The sequence below is a fragment of the Balaenoptera borealis genome (assembly GCF_965194805.1).
Source record: "Balaenoptera borealis genome assembly, chromosome: 13".
Lineage (NCBI taxonomy): Eukaryota > Metazoa > Chordata > Mammalia > Artiodactyla > Balaenopteridae > Balaenoptera > Balaenoptera borealis.
The window spans coordinates 99,263,743-99,280,530 of NC_138870.1; the positions used below are offsets into that span (position 1 = coordinate 99,263,743).

A 16,788-nucleotide genomic window follows, 5' to 3' on the forward strand; every position below is an offset into this window, starting at 1 on the left:
GCTGGGTGTTAGTTGCAGCATGCAGGCTCCTTAGTTGTGGCATGCAAACTCTTAGTTGCGGTACGCACATGGGATCTAGTTCCCTGACCAGGGATCGAAGCCAGGCCTCCTGCATTGGGAGTGCGGAGTCTTATCAATGCACCACCAGGGAAGTCCCAAAGCACAAGTCTTTTACCTCCTTGGTTACATTTATTCCTAGGTATTTTATTCTTTTGGATGCTATCGTAAATGTAATTGTTTTCTTAATTTCCTTTTTAGATTGTTTATTGCTATAATTATGGTTTTTTAATTAAACTTTTTATTTTGAGATAATTGTAGATTCCCATACATTTTTGGAAATAATACTGAGATATTCTTTATACCTTTTACCTAGTTTCTCCCACTGGTAACATTTTGCAGAACTATAGTATAATATCACAACCAGGGTATTGACGTGATACAATAAAAATGCAGAACATTTACATTACCACAAGGATCACTCCTGTTTGTCTTTTTATAGCTACACCTACTTCCCTTCCTCCCCCTCCTCTTTAACGCATGGCAACCACTAATCTGTTCTCCATTTCTATAATTTTGACATTTCAAGATTGTTATATAAATGGAATCATGTAGTATGTAAGCTTTTGGGATAGACTTTTCACTCAGCATTATTCCTCAAGATTCACCCAGGTTGTTGCATGTATCAATAATTTGTTCCTTCTTGTTGTTGAGTAATAGTTCATGGTATAGATGTACAAGAATTTGTTTAACCATTCAGCAGCTCAAGTATATCTGGGTTGGTTGCAGGTTTTGGTACAGGTTTTTGTGTGAACATAAGTTTTCATTTCTTGCCCATTAGGATGGCTGCTATCAAAAAAAAACAGTAAACAACAAATGTTGGCAAGGATGTGGAGAAATTGGAATGCTTATGTACTGTTGGTGGGAATATAAAATGGGACAGCCACTGTGAAAAATAGTATGGAGGTTCCTAAAAATTTTTTTAATGACCCAGCAATTCCACTACTGGGTATATACCAAAAGAATAGAAAGCAGGGTCTAAGAGACATTTGTACACCATGTTCATAGAAGCATTATTCACAATAGGTAATAAAATGAGTTAGGAAGTGTTCCCTCATCTTCAATTTTTTGGAAAAGTTTGAGAAGGATTGGTATTAGTTCTTTATGTGTTTAGTAGAATTCAACAGTGAAACAATCAGGTCCAGGTGTTTTCTTTGTTGGGAGATTTTTTAAATTATTGATTCAGTCTCCTTACTAGATCTATACAGATTTTCTATTTCTTCATGATTTAGTGTTATTGGTTTTAGGTTTCTAGGAATTTATCCATTTCTTCTAGGCTAGCCAATTTGTTAACATACTGTTGTTCATAGTAGCGTATTATAATCCTTCTTATCTCTGTAGAATCAGTAGTAATGTACCCACTTCCATTTCTAATTTTAATAATTTGACTCTTCTCTTTTTTTTTTGGTCAGTCTAGCTAAAGGTTTCTCAATTTTGTTGATCTTTTCAAAGAACCAGCTTTTGGCTGCACTGATTTTCTCTATTGTTTTTCTATTCTCTTTTTCATTTATCTATGTTCTAATTGTTATTATTTCCTTCCTTCTGCTAGCTTTGGATTTAGTTTGTTCTTCTTTTCTTAGTTCTTTAAGTTTTTAAGTTAGGTTGTTGACTTAGGATCTTTTTTGTTTTTTAGTGTGTTTTTAACTATAAATTTCCCCCTTAGCGTTGCTTTTGCTGCATCCTTGGAGCTTTGGTATATGGTGTTTTTTGTTTGTTTGTTTGTTTTTAATATTTATTTATTATGGGGGGTGGTGGTGGGATGAATTGGGAGATTGGGATTGACATATATACACAAATATGTATAAAATAGATAACTAATAAGAACCTGCTGTATAAAAAAATAAATTAAAAAAAAAGCTCAAAAAAATTTATTTATTTATTTGGCTGCACCGGGTCTTGGTGTGGCATGTGGGATCTTTTAGTTGTGGCATGCAAACTCTTAGTTGTGGCCTGTGGGATCTAATTCCCTGACCAGGGATCACACCCAGGCCCCCTGCATTGGGAGCACTGAGTCTTAGCCACTGGACCACCAGGGAAGTCCTGGTATGTTGTGTTTACATTTTCATTCATTTCTAAGTATTTTCTAACCTCCCTTGTGATTTCTTCTTTGATCCATTTGTGGTTTAAGAGTGCGGTGTTTAATTTCCACAAATTTGTAATTTTTTCAGTTTTACTTCTGTTGTTGATTTGTAAATTCATCCCTTTGTGGTCAGAGAAGCTACTTTGTATGACATCTATCTTTTAAAGTCTATCCAGACTTACTTTGTTGCCTAATATATGTTCTATTCTGAAAAATGTACCATGTATACTTGAGAGGAATGTGTATTCTATTGTTGTTGGGTAGAGTGTCATATATATGTCTGTTAGATCCAGTTGGTTTGTTGTGTTTTTTACATCCTCTATTTCCTTATTTATCCTCTGTCTGGTTGTTCTAGCCATCATTGTGAGTGAAAGATATTGAAGTCTCCAACTATTATTGTAGAATTGTCTATTTCTTCCTTCAGTTCTGTCAGTTTTTGCTTCATATATGTGATGGTCTGTCATTAGGTGTGTAAATGTTTATAATTGTTATATCCTTTTGCTGTATTGAACATTTTATTAATATGTAATTTCCTTCTTTATCTCATAATCTTTCTGATGTAAAGTCTATTTTGTCTGATATTAGTATAGCCACTTTTGCTCTCTTTTGGTTACTATTTACGTGGAATATCTTTTTCCATCCTTTTACTTTCAATTTATTTATGTCTTTGTATCTAGAGTAAGTATCTTATACACACAGCATGTAGTTGAATCATGAGTTTTTATTCATTCTGCCAATCTCTGTCTTTTGATTGGGGAATTTAATCCACTTACATTTAAAGTAATTACTGATGATGGGGGCCTTACTTCTGTCATTTCACTATTTGGTTTCTATATACCTTATAGCTTTTTTCTCCCTCAATTCCTGCATTACTGTCTTCTTTTGTGTTTAGTTGATTTTGACTCCTGAACTCCCTGACCTCCCTTCTATGCCCCCAGGACCCACGCGGCCTGGATGGGGCTTTGGAGGGGGAGGTACCAGTCTGGGAGCTCAGCAGGCTCCCCAGCCCGAGTGGGCCAGGCAATCACCCTCCACTCCTCTCCTGCTCTTCCCAGAGAGTCCCTCCCGCCTGCTTCTCCTGATCTCCCCAGCCTCAGGGGCACTGATCCTGTCTGGCCTCCACTTCTCCTCCCCCCTCAGTCCCCCTACGACCTACTGGTTCACTTTGGGGTTCCTCCCATCTCCTTGGCATCAGAGTCCCCCACCAGCGGCTGGCAGGTGCCTTAGTTGTGGGGAGATGCTAACTCCATGTCTTCCCACACAGCCATCTTGACTCCCACTACTCTCATTTCCTTTTGTTTATATTTCATAGCTGTTCTTTGTGTGTGTGTGTGTGTGTGTGTGTGTGTGTGTGTGTGTGTGGCTACCATGGGGGTTACGTTTAACATCCTAAAGTTATAACACTAATTTGAATTTTTACCATCTTAACTTCAGTAACATACAAATACTCTGTACCTTTACAGCTCCTCTGTCTTCACCCCTTTCAGTTGATGTCACAGAATTCATCTTTATACATTGTGCCCCAAAAACCATAATCTAATAATTCTTTTAAATGCATTAGTCTCTTTAGTTATGTAGAAAACAAAAATGGAATTACAAACCATTGTTATAATAATATTAGCTTTTATAATTGCTCAATGATTTACCTTTATTGATATCTTTATTTCTTCATATGGCTTCAGATTACTGTCTAGTGTCCTTTCATTTCACCCTGTAGGACTCCCTTAAGCATTTCTTGCAGGGCAAGTCTAGTAGTAATGAACTCCCTCAGCTTTTGTTTATCTGGAAACATCTTAATTTCTTTCTCACTCTCACAGGAGTTTGGCCAGATATAGGATTCTTGTTGGACAGTTTATTTCTGGCCTCCAACGTTTCTGATGAGAAATCTGCTGACTTTCTTATTGAGGATCTCGTGTATGTGATTATTCACTTCTCTCTTGCTGCTTTCAAGATTCTCTCTTTATCTTTGGCTTTTGAAAGTTTGACTATAGTGTGTCTCAGTGTGGATCTCTTTGAGTTCATCTTACTTGGAGTTTATTGAGCTTCTTGGATGTTTATATTCATGTCTTTCATCAGATTTGGGAAGTCTTCAGCCATTATTTCTTCAAATATTTTCTCTACAACTTTCTCTCTCTCTTCTTTTTCTGGAACTTCCACAATGTGTATGTTGGTCTGCTTGGTAGTGCCCCACTGGTCCCTTGGGCTCTGTTCACTTTTCTTCAGTCTTTTTCTTTCTGTTCCTCAGTATCAACAATTTTTATTGTCCTGTAGTCAGGTTTACTGATTCTTTCTTCTGCCTATTCAAATCTGAATGTGAATCCCTCTAGTGAATTTTTCATTTCAGTTATTGTACTTTTCAGCTCCAGAATTTTTTTGTTTGTTTCTTTTCTTGTTAGGTTTTCTATCTCTTTATTGATATTTCTATTTTGTTCATATATAATTTTCTTGACTTTCTCCACATTTTCCTTTAGTTCTTTGAGCATCTTTAAGACAGTTCTTTTAATGTGTTTTCTACATAGCTTAAACATAAATATGGATTATAGAAAAATAACTTGACAGTTGTCCATTCACACTGACACAGTTAAATCACTTAGGGAATGTAGCCAAGGAAAAAAATAAAACCCATGTTTATTATAATATTAATTGGAAATTTGGAAGCAACATGCTCTCCAACAACCAGGGAGCACTTATCATAAGTAGCACTTATCAGCATGATAAAATATAGTCCAGCTTTTAATTTATGAAATATATTAATAATATAAAGAACTTTCTCATAATGTCAAGTAAAAAGAGCCAGATTTTTAAAAAATTGTATGTTTGTTATAATCATGATTGTATAAAAAAGATTAACAGAGATCCTACCAAAAAATGCACCAAAATATTAAGTTTTTATCTTTGATGATGGAATTATAGATGACTTTTAAAAATTTATCTCTTCTCTATTTCCCAAATACATATTCCTCATTGAACATTTATTACTTTTTTATCATCAAAACAAACTTTCTTAAGTTAAGTATGTATCTGGGTACAACTATAAGTAACGTAGAGATATAACTATAGGGTTGTTTTCATGTTGATTTGAATTCTTCCACAAGAAATGATAAAGCCTTCAGCTGGTGATGGCTGAAGAATATGGCTTCTGCATTGTTCTGCCTGAATTCTCTTCCTGTGTCAGTTTGCTTCAGTATTATTTTTTATCTTCTACCTCCTTCTTACTTATTCCTTGTCTACTCTAAAAAATGACTAACTGATTTTTTTCCTTCTCAGCATACCCAGTTGTGGTCTACGGACCCCCACCACCAGGATACGGAGCCCCACCAGCAGGATATGGAGCATCACCTGCAGGATATGGAGCCCCGCCTGGGGGATATGGAGCCCCTCCTGGGGAATATGTAGCCCCACCTGTGGGATATGAAGCCCCACGTGGGGGATATGGAGCCAGAGCCCCATCTGCGGGATATGGAACCCCACCAGTGACATATGAAGCCCTGCCTGCAGGATATGGAGCCCCACCAGCTGGAAATGAAGCCCCACCTCCAGCATATGAAGCTCCACCTGCTGGAAATAGAGCTGCCTCTTACAAATCTGTGGCAGCCCAGCCGGAGGCTTCTCTTCCATCTACCTCGTCTTCTCAGGCTCATTTACCACCTTCTAAGAAGTAAACATTGAAGACTCACCAAGCAAAGGGCACCCTAAAACTGAAGTCACAATAAGAAGGATGACTCAGGTATGTGGTTAAAGGCCTGTCTCAGATAGTTGTCACACCCTTTGGAAAGGCAACCTTAGAGGGAAGATGAAACTTTACTTCCATGCCTAGATTTTAGAGGCAGAGTCAACTCTTGATTAGATGGGCTAAAGGAGAAGTAGAATTGTAGAGCTAATTCTCCAATAATTTGGTGTACATTGGGCTGCATTTTTTTTTAACATGCCTTGAGTGAGTGTGGAAAAAATGTCCTGCATTTTCCCCTCCCTCATTCAAGAAACATTTATTATGCTCATTTTGCTAGGAACTAAGATATATATTTAAAAATATCAAATTGAACACTTTGTTGTTTTTCATAGCATTATTTATATTAGTGAAAGGATGGGACAACTTAAATTTTCAATAGTGAGAGAGAATTTCACAAATTATGGTATATCCACACAATGAAATATTATGCAGCCATTGAAAATGATATCTAGAGGTAGGGGAAGCCTTCTTTAAGAACACCAAAAACAATGAAGAAATAAAGGAAAACAGTGATAAATTTGACTATAACAAAATTTGAAACTTCTGTATGACCAAAGTTAAAAGATAGGTAAGAGACTAGGAGAAACTGATTTCCAATATATATATTAAACAAACAAATAGTTTGTAGTCAGAATATATGAACTTCTGCAAATCAACCCAAAAGAAAAAGTGGGGCTTCCCTGGTGGTGCAGTGGTTGAGAATCTGCCTGCTAATGCAGGGGACATGGGTTCGAGCCCTGGTCTGGGAAGATCCCACATGCCACGGAGCAACTAGGCCCGTGAGCCACAACTACTGAGCCTGCGCGTCTGGAGCCTGCGCTCCACAACAAGAGAGGCCACGATAGTGAGAGGCCTGCGCACTGCGATGAAGAGTGACCCCCGCTTGCCACAACTAGAGAAAGCCCTTGCACAGAAACGAAGACCCAACACGGCCAAAAATAAAAATAAATTAATTAATTAAAAAAAAAAAAAAAAAGAAAAAGTGGACAAAAGATGTGAATTCTCAATTAACTGAGGCAATAGCATGACCAAGAATCATTTGAAAAGATGTTTGTTCAGCTTGACTAGTGTTAGATAAATGCAACTTGAAATGAGAATTTTTATCTCTAAAGATTTACAAACATTAAAAAGATTGAGACAGGGACTTCTCTGGTGGTCCAGCAGCTAAGACTCCGCGCTCCCAACGCAGGGGGCCTGGGTTTGATCCCTGGTCAGGGAACTAGATCCCGCGTGCCACAACTAAAGATCCCACATGCCACAACTAAAGATCCTGCATTCCACAACTAAAGATCCTGCATGCCACAACTAAGACCTGGCACAGCCAAATAAATACATAAATAAATACTAAAAAAAAAAAAATGATTGAGACAATTGACGAGGTGACTTCCACCTCAGGCCTTTTTCTATGCTCCTTGTTGGGAACTGCCTGTAAGTGGCATCCATCCAAGTGAGAAACTAGCATAGGTTGCTGCGAAATGATTGTGCAGAGGTTGCCCCAAGCTGGCAAGGGATGGTCTGGGTTTTCTGGACTCTGTGTTTTTCTGGTAAAGGAGCCCTGAGTACTGATCAGCTCTTGCAGCTCTAAAATCATGGCCCATGGACCAATAACATTCAAGTATGTGGCCATAGAGTTCTTTCAGCATGAGTGGGAATTTCTCGACCTTGTTCAGAAGAAGTTGTACTGCAGTGTGACGATGGAGAACTATAGTAACTTGGTCTCACTGGGCCATTCCATTTCTAAGCCAGACATAATTGTGTTATTGGAGCAAGAAAAAGAACCCTGGATGGTTGTGAGGGAAGGAACAAGAAACTGGAGTACAGATTTGGATTCAAGTTATAAAATAATCAGTGATAGAAAAACGTTTATAGCTGGAAAACATTCATCTCTTCTTCTTCATCAGAGAATTCATAGTGGTGAGAAACCCTATGAAGATGAAGAATGTGGGAAGGCCTTTAGTTATGCCTCAAACTTTGTTCAACATGGAAAAGTTGATATTGGGGCAGACAGCCAGGACTCCAAGATGGAATCAGTTGTACCACTGAAGGAGAAGAAGCTCCTGAATGTCAAACTAAGGGAGCTGGCAAGCTGGATACTAATGCGGGATTTCATCCTTTAAGGAACTGCTGGAGTGTTTCAAAGAGGTTATTACTGGTATTACAACAAGTATTTCAACATGAAGAAAGGGAGCATCGTAGGGCTTTCTATGTTGCTGGCAGCTTATATGCTTTTCAGCTACTGCAGTTCTTACAAGGAACTTAAACATGAGCAGCCAAGTGAGTACCTCTGAAGAGGGCACACTCTGCATTCCTGACCATGACTTTTGCCCGGCACCCCTGAATCCTTTCATATCCTGATGCAGAATTAACACCCAATAAAAGATGACTGGTTAAAAAAAAAAAAAAGGTCTCTCTTAGCAACTTTCAAGTATGTAATACAGTATTATTAACTATACTCACCGTGCTGTACATTACATACCTGTGACTTATTTATTTTATAATTGGAAATTTGTAGCTTTTGACCACCTTCACCCATTTCACCCACTGCCTCTGGCAACCATCAATCTGTTCTCTGTATCTATGGCTTCAGTTTCATTTTTTTGTTTTTGATTTTTTAAAAAAATTTCACCTATAAGTGAGATCATACAGTATTGGTATTTGTCTTTCTCTGTCTGACTTCACTTAGTATGATGCCCTCGAGATCCATCCATGTTGTCTCAAATGGCAGGATTTCCTTCTTTTTACGACTGAGTAATGTTTGATTGTATATGTGCCACATTTAAAAAAAATCCATTCATCTCGTGATGAACTCATGTTGTTTCCTTGTCTTGGCTATTGCAGATGGCGCTGCATTGAACACTGGGGTGCAGATACATTTTCTTTTCTTTTTATTTTAAATAAATTTATTAATTTTATTTATTTATTTTTGGCTGTGTTGGGTCTTCATTGCTGCGCACGGGCTTTCTCTAATTGTGGCGAGTGGGGGTTACTCTTCATTGTGGTGCGCAGGCTTCTCATTGTGGTGGCTTCTCTTGTTGCGGAGCACGGGCTCTAGGCATGTGAGCTTCAGTAGTTGTGGCACACGGGCTCAGTAGTTGTGGCTCGTGGGCTCTAGAGCACAGGCTCAGTAGTTGTGGCGCATGGGCTTAGTTGCTCCACGGCACGTGGGATCTTCCCAGATCAGGGCTCGAACCCGTGTCCCCTGCCTTGGCAGGCGGATTCTCAACCACTGCACCACCAGGGAAGCCGCAGATATATTTTCAAGATAGTGATTTTGTTTCTTTTGGATTGTTGACTTAAGAAAAAATGTACAACATGAGAGTTGCGAGTTAAATTTTATTTGGGGCAAAATGAGGACTATAGCCTGGGAGACAGCATTTCAGATAGCTCTGTGAAACTCCAAAGAGGTAGTGGGGGAGGTCAGTATATATGTGATTTTGGTGAAGGGGGAGTACATGCAATCAAGTACATATTTTTTTGCAGAAGGTTACTGCTAGTCACGAGGAGCAGACATCACCATGAAGGATTTTAGTGCTTTACTAGATCTGAGGAGATATAAGAATTGGGCTCATAAAATCAGCTCCTGAAAATATCTTAACTATCTGAAGACCTGTTCTGCCAGTTTTCCCAGAGCACAGAGAACCTCATTTCTGCTCTCCACCCTGAACTCCTTTCAGGGGGTGTTGAAAGTCAGCAGATGCAGCAGCACATGATTTAATCCTTGTAGAGGTAGATGGCAAGTGCCAATTTGTATTTGACAGGATGAATGCCAGGAAGTGGATCTGCTGGGTTATATGGTAGTTCTAGCTTTGATTTTTTGAGGAAACTCCATGCTGTTTTCCGTGGTGGCTGCACTAGTTTGCATTCCCTCTAACAGTACATAAGTGTTCCCTTTTCTCTACGTCCTTGCCAACACTTGTTATTTCTTGTCTTCTTGGTAGTGGCCATTCTTATAGGTGTGAGGTGATATTTTATTGTGGTTTTGATTTGCATTTCGCTGATGACTGGTGATGTTGGGCACCTTTTCCTGTGCCTGTTGGCCATCTGTATGTCTTCTTTGGAAAAATGTCTACTCGGAGCCTCTCCCCATTTTTTAATTGGGTTGTTTGTTTGCTTTTCTATTAAGTTGTATAAGGATTTTTAAAAAATATATTTTGGATTGTAAATCAACTATACTCCAATATAAAATTTTAAAAATGACCGAAAAACTCAAGTGTTGGGAAGAATGTGGGGAAAAGATTATTTTTTATACACTATTGGTGGGAGCATAACTTGGTATGCCTTTTTATTTACTTTTTAATTAATTATTCTTTTTTTTTGAATTTTATTTATTTATTTTTTTTATACAGCAGGTTCTTATTAGTTATCTATTTTATACATATTAGTGTATATATGTCAATCCCCATCTCCCAATGGTATCCATGGATGGACCTGGAGGGCATTATGCTAAGTGAAATAAGTCAGACAGAGAAAGACAAATACTGTGTGATATCACTTACATGTGGAATCTAAAAGATAAAGCAAACTAGTGAATATAACAAAAAAAGAAACAGACTCACAGATACAGAGAACAAACTAGTGGTTACCAGTGGGGAGAGGGCAGGGGGGAGGGGCAAGGTAGGGGTAGGGTTCAAACTACTACGTATAAAATAAATAAGCTACAAGGGTATATTGTACAGTACAGGGAATATAGTCAATATTTTATCATAACTATAAATGGAGTATAATCTTTAAACATTGTGAATCACTATGTTGTACCCCTGAAACTTTTATAATATTATAAATCAACTATACCCCAATAAAAATAAATAAATAAATTGACATACAAAAAAAATTTTTTCCGATTTTGGAGAAAGCTGTCTCTTCTCTGGCCGATTGAGTTGAACAGCCCTGGAGGCATGGTTATATTTCACCTCTTCCTACCTCACAGCCACAGTTTGTATGGTTCTTACTGGCCAAAGCCACCGGGGGCAAGGGGGTCCCATAGAACTCATCTGGTGTTTAAAGGCCTTTGAAAATGACCTAATGACTATTACTATAGCTAGGTGCCAGGCAAGTGCTAAAGCACTTCAGAAGCGTATCTCACCACAGCAATCCAGTGAGGATTAAAATCTGTTAATATCTTCATGTTACAGCTAAGCATACTGAAGCTTGGCGACCTTAGGAAATGAAAGAATCCACAACTGTTGAGTGGTGGAGGCAGGACATGGAACCCTAACCTCTGCCTGGGAAACCTGCTCCTGAGCTTCCTCTTTTCATCCCACAGGTGCCAAGCAGTAGGAGGCGTTTCCTGTGCACGTAGTGGCCTGATCCTCTCCACACACCTGTGAGGTCCTGGTGAGCTCTGAGTCTCTTTCCCTGCTGCAGGCTTGATCCCTGGTGATCAGAGGGCTTAGAAAATCAACTGTGTCAAACGTGGTTTAGCAGGTCAGAGGAGGGCTCAGATTTCTCACAGGACCAGTAGATTGGTTCCAGATCTTCTGCTGCCATGTAATTGGGGTGTAGGGGTTGCTGAGAGCCTGAGGTCAGCTGCCCTTGAGTCAGCTCAACTGGCACCAGAAAGAGAGAATCTTGAGATCTTTGGGTTTTTCATGGCCTCATGCCCTTATCCCCCATCACAGCCCCAGACCTAAAGTTCTTAATTGCCTTAGTGATGGCTCCGAGTAAAGGGTACTCATAACAGATGGGAAGGTGAAGAGTTTGAGAGGGGCAGTAATTATGTCAATTGACCGGCCTGTTTATTAACTATCTATTCGTGCCCAGCACCCTGCCAGGCACTTCACATGCATAATCCAGTGAGGTGGGTGCTTGGACCCCAATCTCATAGATGAAGAAACTGGGCCTGAGGGAGGAGCAAATTGTCAAAGGCGCACAGCTGGCTGGTAAGTGACGGGGCGGGATCCAAACTTAGGTTTCCCTTTTTATTCAGACACTCATTTGTTGAGTGCCTTTTGTGTGCCATTTCTATGCACTCTATCAGTCAACAAAACAAACAAAAATTCCTGCTCTTATGGAGCTTACATTCTACTAAGACACAGTCAATATATTATATATATATATAATGTTATGATATAACTAGGCATATCATATTCAAACTGCAGGAAAAGCAAAGAAGTTATTAAGAGCTATGAAAAAATATAGAGCAAAGTGAGGGAGATTAGGAAAACTGGGGGATTGGCAGAGGGAGCAGATTGTAATACAGCCTTGTTGAGAAGATAATATTTGAGGAAAGATTTGAAGGGTAAAGGCGGTGAGGGAGGTAGCCACGCAGATATCTGGGGAAGAGCGCTCTAGGCAGAGGGAACAGCTAGTGTAAAGGCAGCTTAATTCCCAGGTGCCTTCCCTTATACCCAGTGCCTCAAAACACAGATGAACATGAGAAGACTCCTGTTCTCAAGGAAGGAAAATGCTTGAAAACAGACTGCAAGCCAAACAGAGTGAGAGAGATCCGAACCAGCACGTAAAACAGTTTGGGGATGGAGACTGATTTTGGGGTTGTCGTTAGAAAACAGGCCTCCTTCCTGCCTATGTCCTGAGGATAAAAGAGAAGTCAGTGTAACCGAAGAGGCTAGGGCCACCCTGGTTTTCACCCTTGATTAAAGCCTGCTTTCTGTTGCATACCTCTCCTTGGCCTTGGGTCTCTCTGTTTCTGAGGGCGTCTGTGATATGCATTTCCTGGTGCTGTTCCCTTGGGGCCTCCCAGTAGGGCAGCTTGGATGCACCCAGACTCTCAGCTTCAGGCTGGGTGCTGCACTTGTCCTGCTCCAACTGTTCATTGTCTGGTTCCAAGAGAGATGGATCTTCTCAGCTGAAGTCTCTGAATCCCCTTGATGGAGCACTTGCCTAAGTCAGGGAAACCTATTCTCTGACTCTCCATGGAGAGGAGGGCCAGTATAAATTGATGTGAGAGCTTGTGGGCTGACCACTTGTTTGTTCTACTGCCCAACATTGTGCCCTGGGCTTCCTAAGGATCAGTTCAGGTTAAGTACTTACTGAGGCTGCTCTGAGCCAGTCCTGTGCTCTGAGGAATCTGACATGCCCTGATCTCGAGGAGTAAACAGACTACTCCAGAGATAGACAATTTCATTTCATTTTCCAAGTGTCCACCTTGTCTTGGACTCCACCCATCCCTAAAATATAAGATGGAAGCAGGTAAGTACCGCACCCTCTATGTGGTCCCTGCGGGGAGGTTGTCTAGACCTCCTCCTGTTGGCTTACTCTGCTGGTCTTATCTTCCCTGGTCATCAGACCTCTGATATGGCCTTGGCATACCTCAATATGGGCATAAATACATAAAAACAAATAAATAAATAAAGCTGGAAAGGGACTTCCCTGGCGATCTAGTGGTTAAGACTCTGCGCTTCCATGCTTCCATTGCAGGGGGCATGGATTCTATTCCTGGTCTGGGAATTAAGATCCCGCATGCCTCGAGGCACGGCCATAAATAAATAAATAAAGGAACTAATTTAGAAATATTTCTGCTCAAGCTTGGGTTTTTCCCTTGGACCCAATTCTGGCATTAGACTTCTGGCTTTTACCTGATGACCAATGAGAGAGACACTCCTAATTCCTTACATAAGTGCAGTGGTAGAGGTCAGCACAGGGTTAAGAGGAGGGGTCCTGGCCAGCCCAAGTTGGTTCTGTTGGTTCCTGGAGAAGGGGATGCCTGCGTTGTTTTGATGCCCCAACCAGGAAGGCCTTTGGTCTGGGCATGTGGTCCAGCATAATAAGGAGACCGGTTGTCCCCTTGTGCCTGCAAATCCTTCTGCTCCCTTCACAGGTTGATTCCTGAAAAGGAGAAGAGCAGGTAAGGGGCTTGGAAGTCAACATTCCCATCCTCACAACAAGAAAAAAAAGCTGAATAAATTGAAAATCAGTTACTCTTCTTAGATCCATCAGAGAATTGAAGTCCTCAGGGCAAACTGCTGTCTGCAAAACTGGAGAGACAGGCGGATACAGAGAATCACAATTCACCGAAAACAAAACTCAAGAAAGGAAGCCCCACCAATGGAGCCAGCATCAGGGTAGGAAAATGTAAACTGCAGTTGACGAATTGCTGGAGGCAATTCAAGCTTGTAGGCAAGCTTGAGAGTTAAAAATTTCAGGGGTCCAGTCCTTGGGAGGAGTCCAACGTTTCTGTGAGTTCTACCTCTAGGAGCCCTACCAGCTCCCCACAGTAAAGAGTGGAGAAAAGAAAAACCCTTTGTACTTCCAGCAGGGGTAATGGAATAGTAGCTATTTTGAAATTATACCCAAAGCCTTTTATTCTCCTTAGCATGGCCTGTTCTCAAGAGAAATCATTTAACCAGGGTCTAATTGACTGGGGTTTTACCAGAGCCTAACTGACCCAGGGAGGGAGAATACCCAACTCCAGTCCACTGTAACCTTTCATGCAGAGGAAGGGAAATGTCCAAGTCCAGCCCTAATTAGTCTTCTGCCCCCACTAAGGGGGGTGGGGCCCAACAACTGGGATACACTTGTGAAGGTCAAAGCCCAGGGGCAGAAGTCACTAAAAGTTTGACACCTAATCGTAGGACTATAGAATTCTTCCTTTCCCCCAGCACCGTACCACCACATCCACAGGGCCCCTGCCTAACAACAGGGGATTACAACTGAAAGAACTGCACATCTCAGACCTTATTTAAGCAGTCTCTAGGGAAACACAAAGACAACAGAGGAGACAAAAACATGGACACCAGAGGAAATTTTAGTCTCTCACACCTGCAGATACAGCAAATAATAAACACAGCCTAATTCCAAGCCAGATAAACATAAGGCCTTACACTACAGGCCTATTTAACTCAGTTCCTTTTACACAGTATATCATGTCTGGCTTTCAGCATAAAACTACAAGGCATACTAAAAGACAAAAAACACAGCTTGGACAGGGTGACAATCAGAACCAGACTCAGACATAGCAAAAATGTTGGAATTATCAGACTGGGAATTTAAAACAACTGATTATTATGCAAAGAGCTCTAATCGAAAAAGTGGACAGCATGCAAGAAAAGATGGATAATGTAAGCAGAGAGATGGAAACTCTAAGAAACAATCAAAAGTTACCAATGCTCCTTGAAAGACACAATCTACCAAAACTCACACAAAGAAAAATAGACAATCTGAATAAGCCTATATCTATTAAATAAGTTGAATTCAAAACTAATAACCTTCCAAAAAAGAAAGCACTAGGCCCAGATGGGTTAACTGGTACATTGTACCGAACATTTAGGGAAGAAATGATACCAGTTCTGTACAACATCTTCCAGAAAATAGAAGCAGAGGGAATACTTCCTAAATCATTCTAGGCAACCAGCATTATCCTCATACCAAAACCAGATATGAAAAGAAAGAAAACTGCAAATCAACATCTCTCATGAACAAAAATGCAAAATCCTCAAAAAATTAGTAAGTTGAATTCAACAATATATAAAAAGAGTTATACACCATGACTAAGTGGAATTTATTCCAGGTATGCAAGGCTGGTTTAACATTCAAAAATCAATTAATATAATGCATCATATCAACAGGCTAAAGAAAAATCATATGATCACATCAACATATGCAGAAAAACATTTGACAAAATCCAACACACATTCATGATAAAAACTGTCAGTAAACTAGGAATAGAGAGAATTTCCTCAACTTGATAAAGAACATGTACCAAAAAAACTCTATAGCTAACATTAAACTCAATGGTGAGCAACTAGATGCTTTCCTCCTAAGATCAGGAACAAGAAAAAGACATCCCCTCTTACTACTCCTATTCAGTGTTGTACTGGAAGTCCTGGCTAATGCAATAAGACAAAAAAAAAAAAAAATCAGTTTTACTTCTTTCCAAATCTGTATACATTTTATTTCCTTTTTTTATCTTGATTTTTATGATGATCTAGGTAGAAAATCCCAAAGAATCGACAAAAAAAAAACAAACCTCTGAAACTAATAAGCAATTATAGCAAGGTGGCAGGATACAAGGTTAATATACAAAGTCAATTGTTTACCAGCAATGAACAATTGGAATTTGAAATTAAAAACACAATACTATTTACCAAAAATAAAATAATAAAATAAAAAGAAATACTTAGGTATAAATGCAACAAAATATGTACAAGATCTATGTGGGGTAAACCTACGAAACTCTGATGAAAGAAATTCTAAATAAATGGGGAGATATTCCATGTACAGGGATAGCAAGAATCAATTTTGTCAAGATGTCAGTTCTTCCCAATTTGGTCTATTCAACGTAATCCTAATCAAAATTCTAGCACGTTATTTTGTGGATATCAACAAACTGATCCTACATTTTATATGGAGAAGCAAAAGACCAATAATAGCCAACACAATACTGAAGAACAACAACAAAGTTGGAAGACTGTCCCTATCCAACCTCAGGACTTTATATAAAGATGCAGTAATCAAGACAGTGTGGTGTTGGTGAAAGAATAGACAAATAGATCAATGAAACAGAATAGAGAGCCCAGAAACAGACCACACAAATGTAATCAACTGATCTTTGAAAAAGGAAGACAATTCAGTGGAGAAAGGATAGTCTTTTCAATGAATGGCACTGGAACAACTGGACATGGACATGCAAACAAAAAATCTAGATACAGGTATTTTACAAAATTAACTCAGTAAGCATCAGAGACCTAATGTAAATGCTAAGCTATAAAAATCCTAGAAGATAACATAGGAGAAAAACTAATGACCTTGGCTTTTTGATGAGTTTTTAGAAACAACACCAAAAAGCACTATCCATGAAAGAAAAAACTGATAAGCTGGACTTCATTAAAATTAAAAAGTCTGCTCTGTGACGGGCACTGTTAAGCAAATGAGAAGACAAGCCACAGACTTGGAGAAAATATTTGCAAAAGACACATATGGTAAAGGACTGGCATCGAAAATATACAAAGAACTCCCACAACTG

The 16,788-nt window shown here is 39.5% G+C and overlaps 1 protein-coding gene and 1 long non-coding RNA gene across 2 annotated transcripts in view; one reads left to right on the top strand and one right to left on the bottom strand.

Moving 5' to 3' along the window:
• The window catches only part of WBP2NL (WBP2 N-terminal like), a gene marked incomplete at its 5' end in the record, with an annotated part of 33,909 nt that extends 18,372 nt beyond the window's left edge, over nt 1–15,537 (top strand). Inside the window, 3 exons of the mRNA XM_082349695.1 lie at nt 5,405–5,864; nt 11,131–11,746; nt 12,219–15,537. Of these exons, the coding sequence (XP_082205821.1) occupies nt 5,405–5,799 (395 nt within the window). The 3' untranslated portion in view covers nt 5,800–5,864; nt 11,131–11,746; nt 12,219–15,537. The remainder of the gene's footprint in view (nt 1–5,404; nt 5,865–11,130; nt 11,747–12,218) is intronic.
• Nucleotides 6,458–11,150, bottom strand: LOC309608978. The gene is made up of 3 exons (XR_014233180.1): nt 10,501–11,150; nt 6,856–10,389; nt 6,458–6,542 (listed from the first exon to the last, which is right to left on the bottom strand). It is a non-coding gene; the product is annotated as an uncharacterized lncRNA (long non-coding RNA).
• Nucleotides 15,538–16,788: the final 1,251 nt, after the last annotated feature.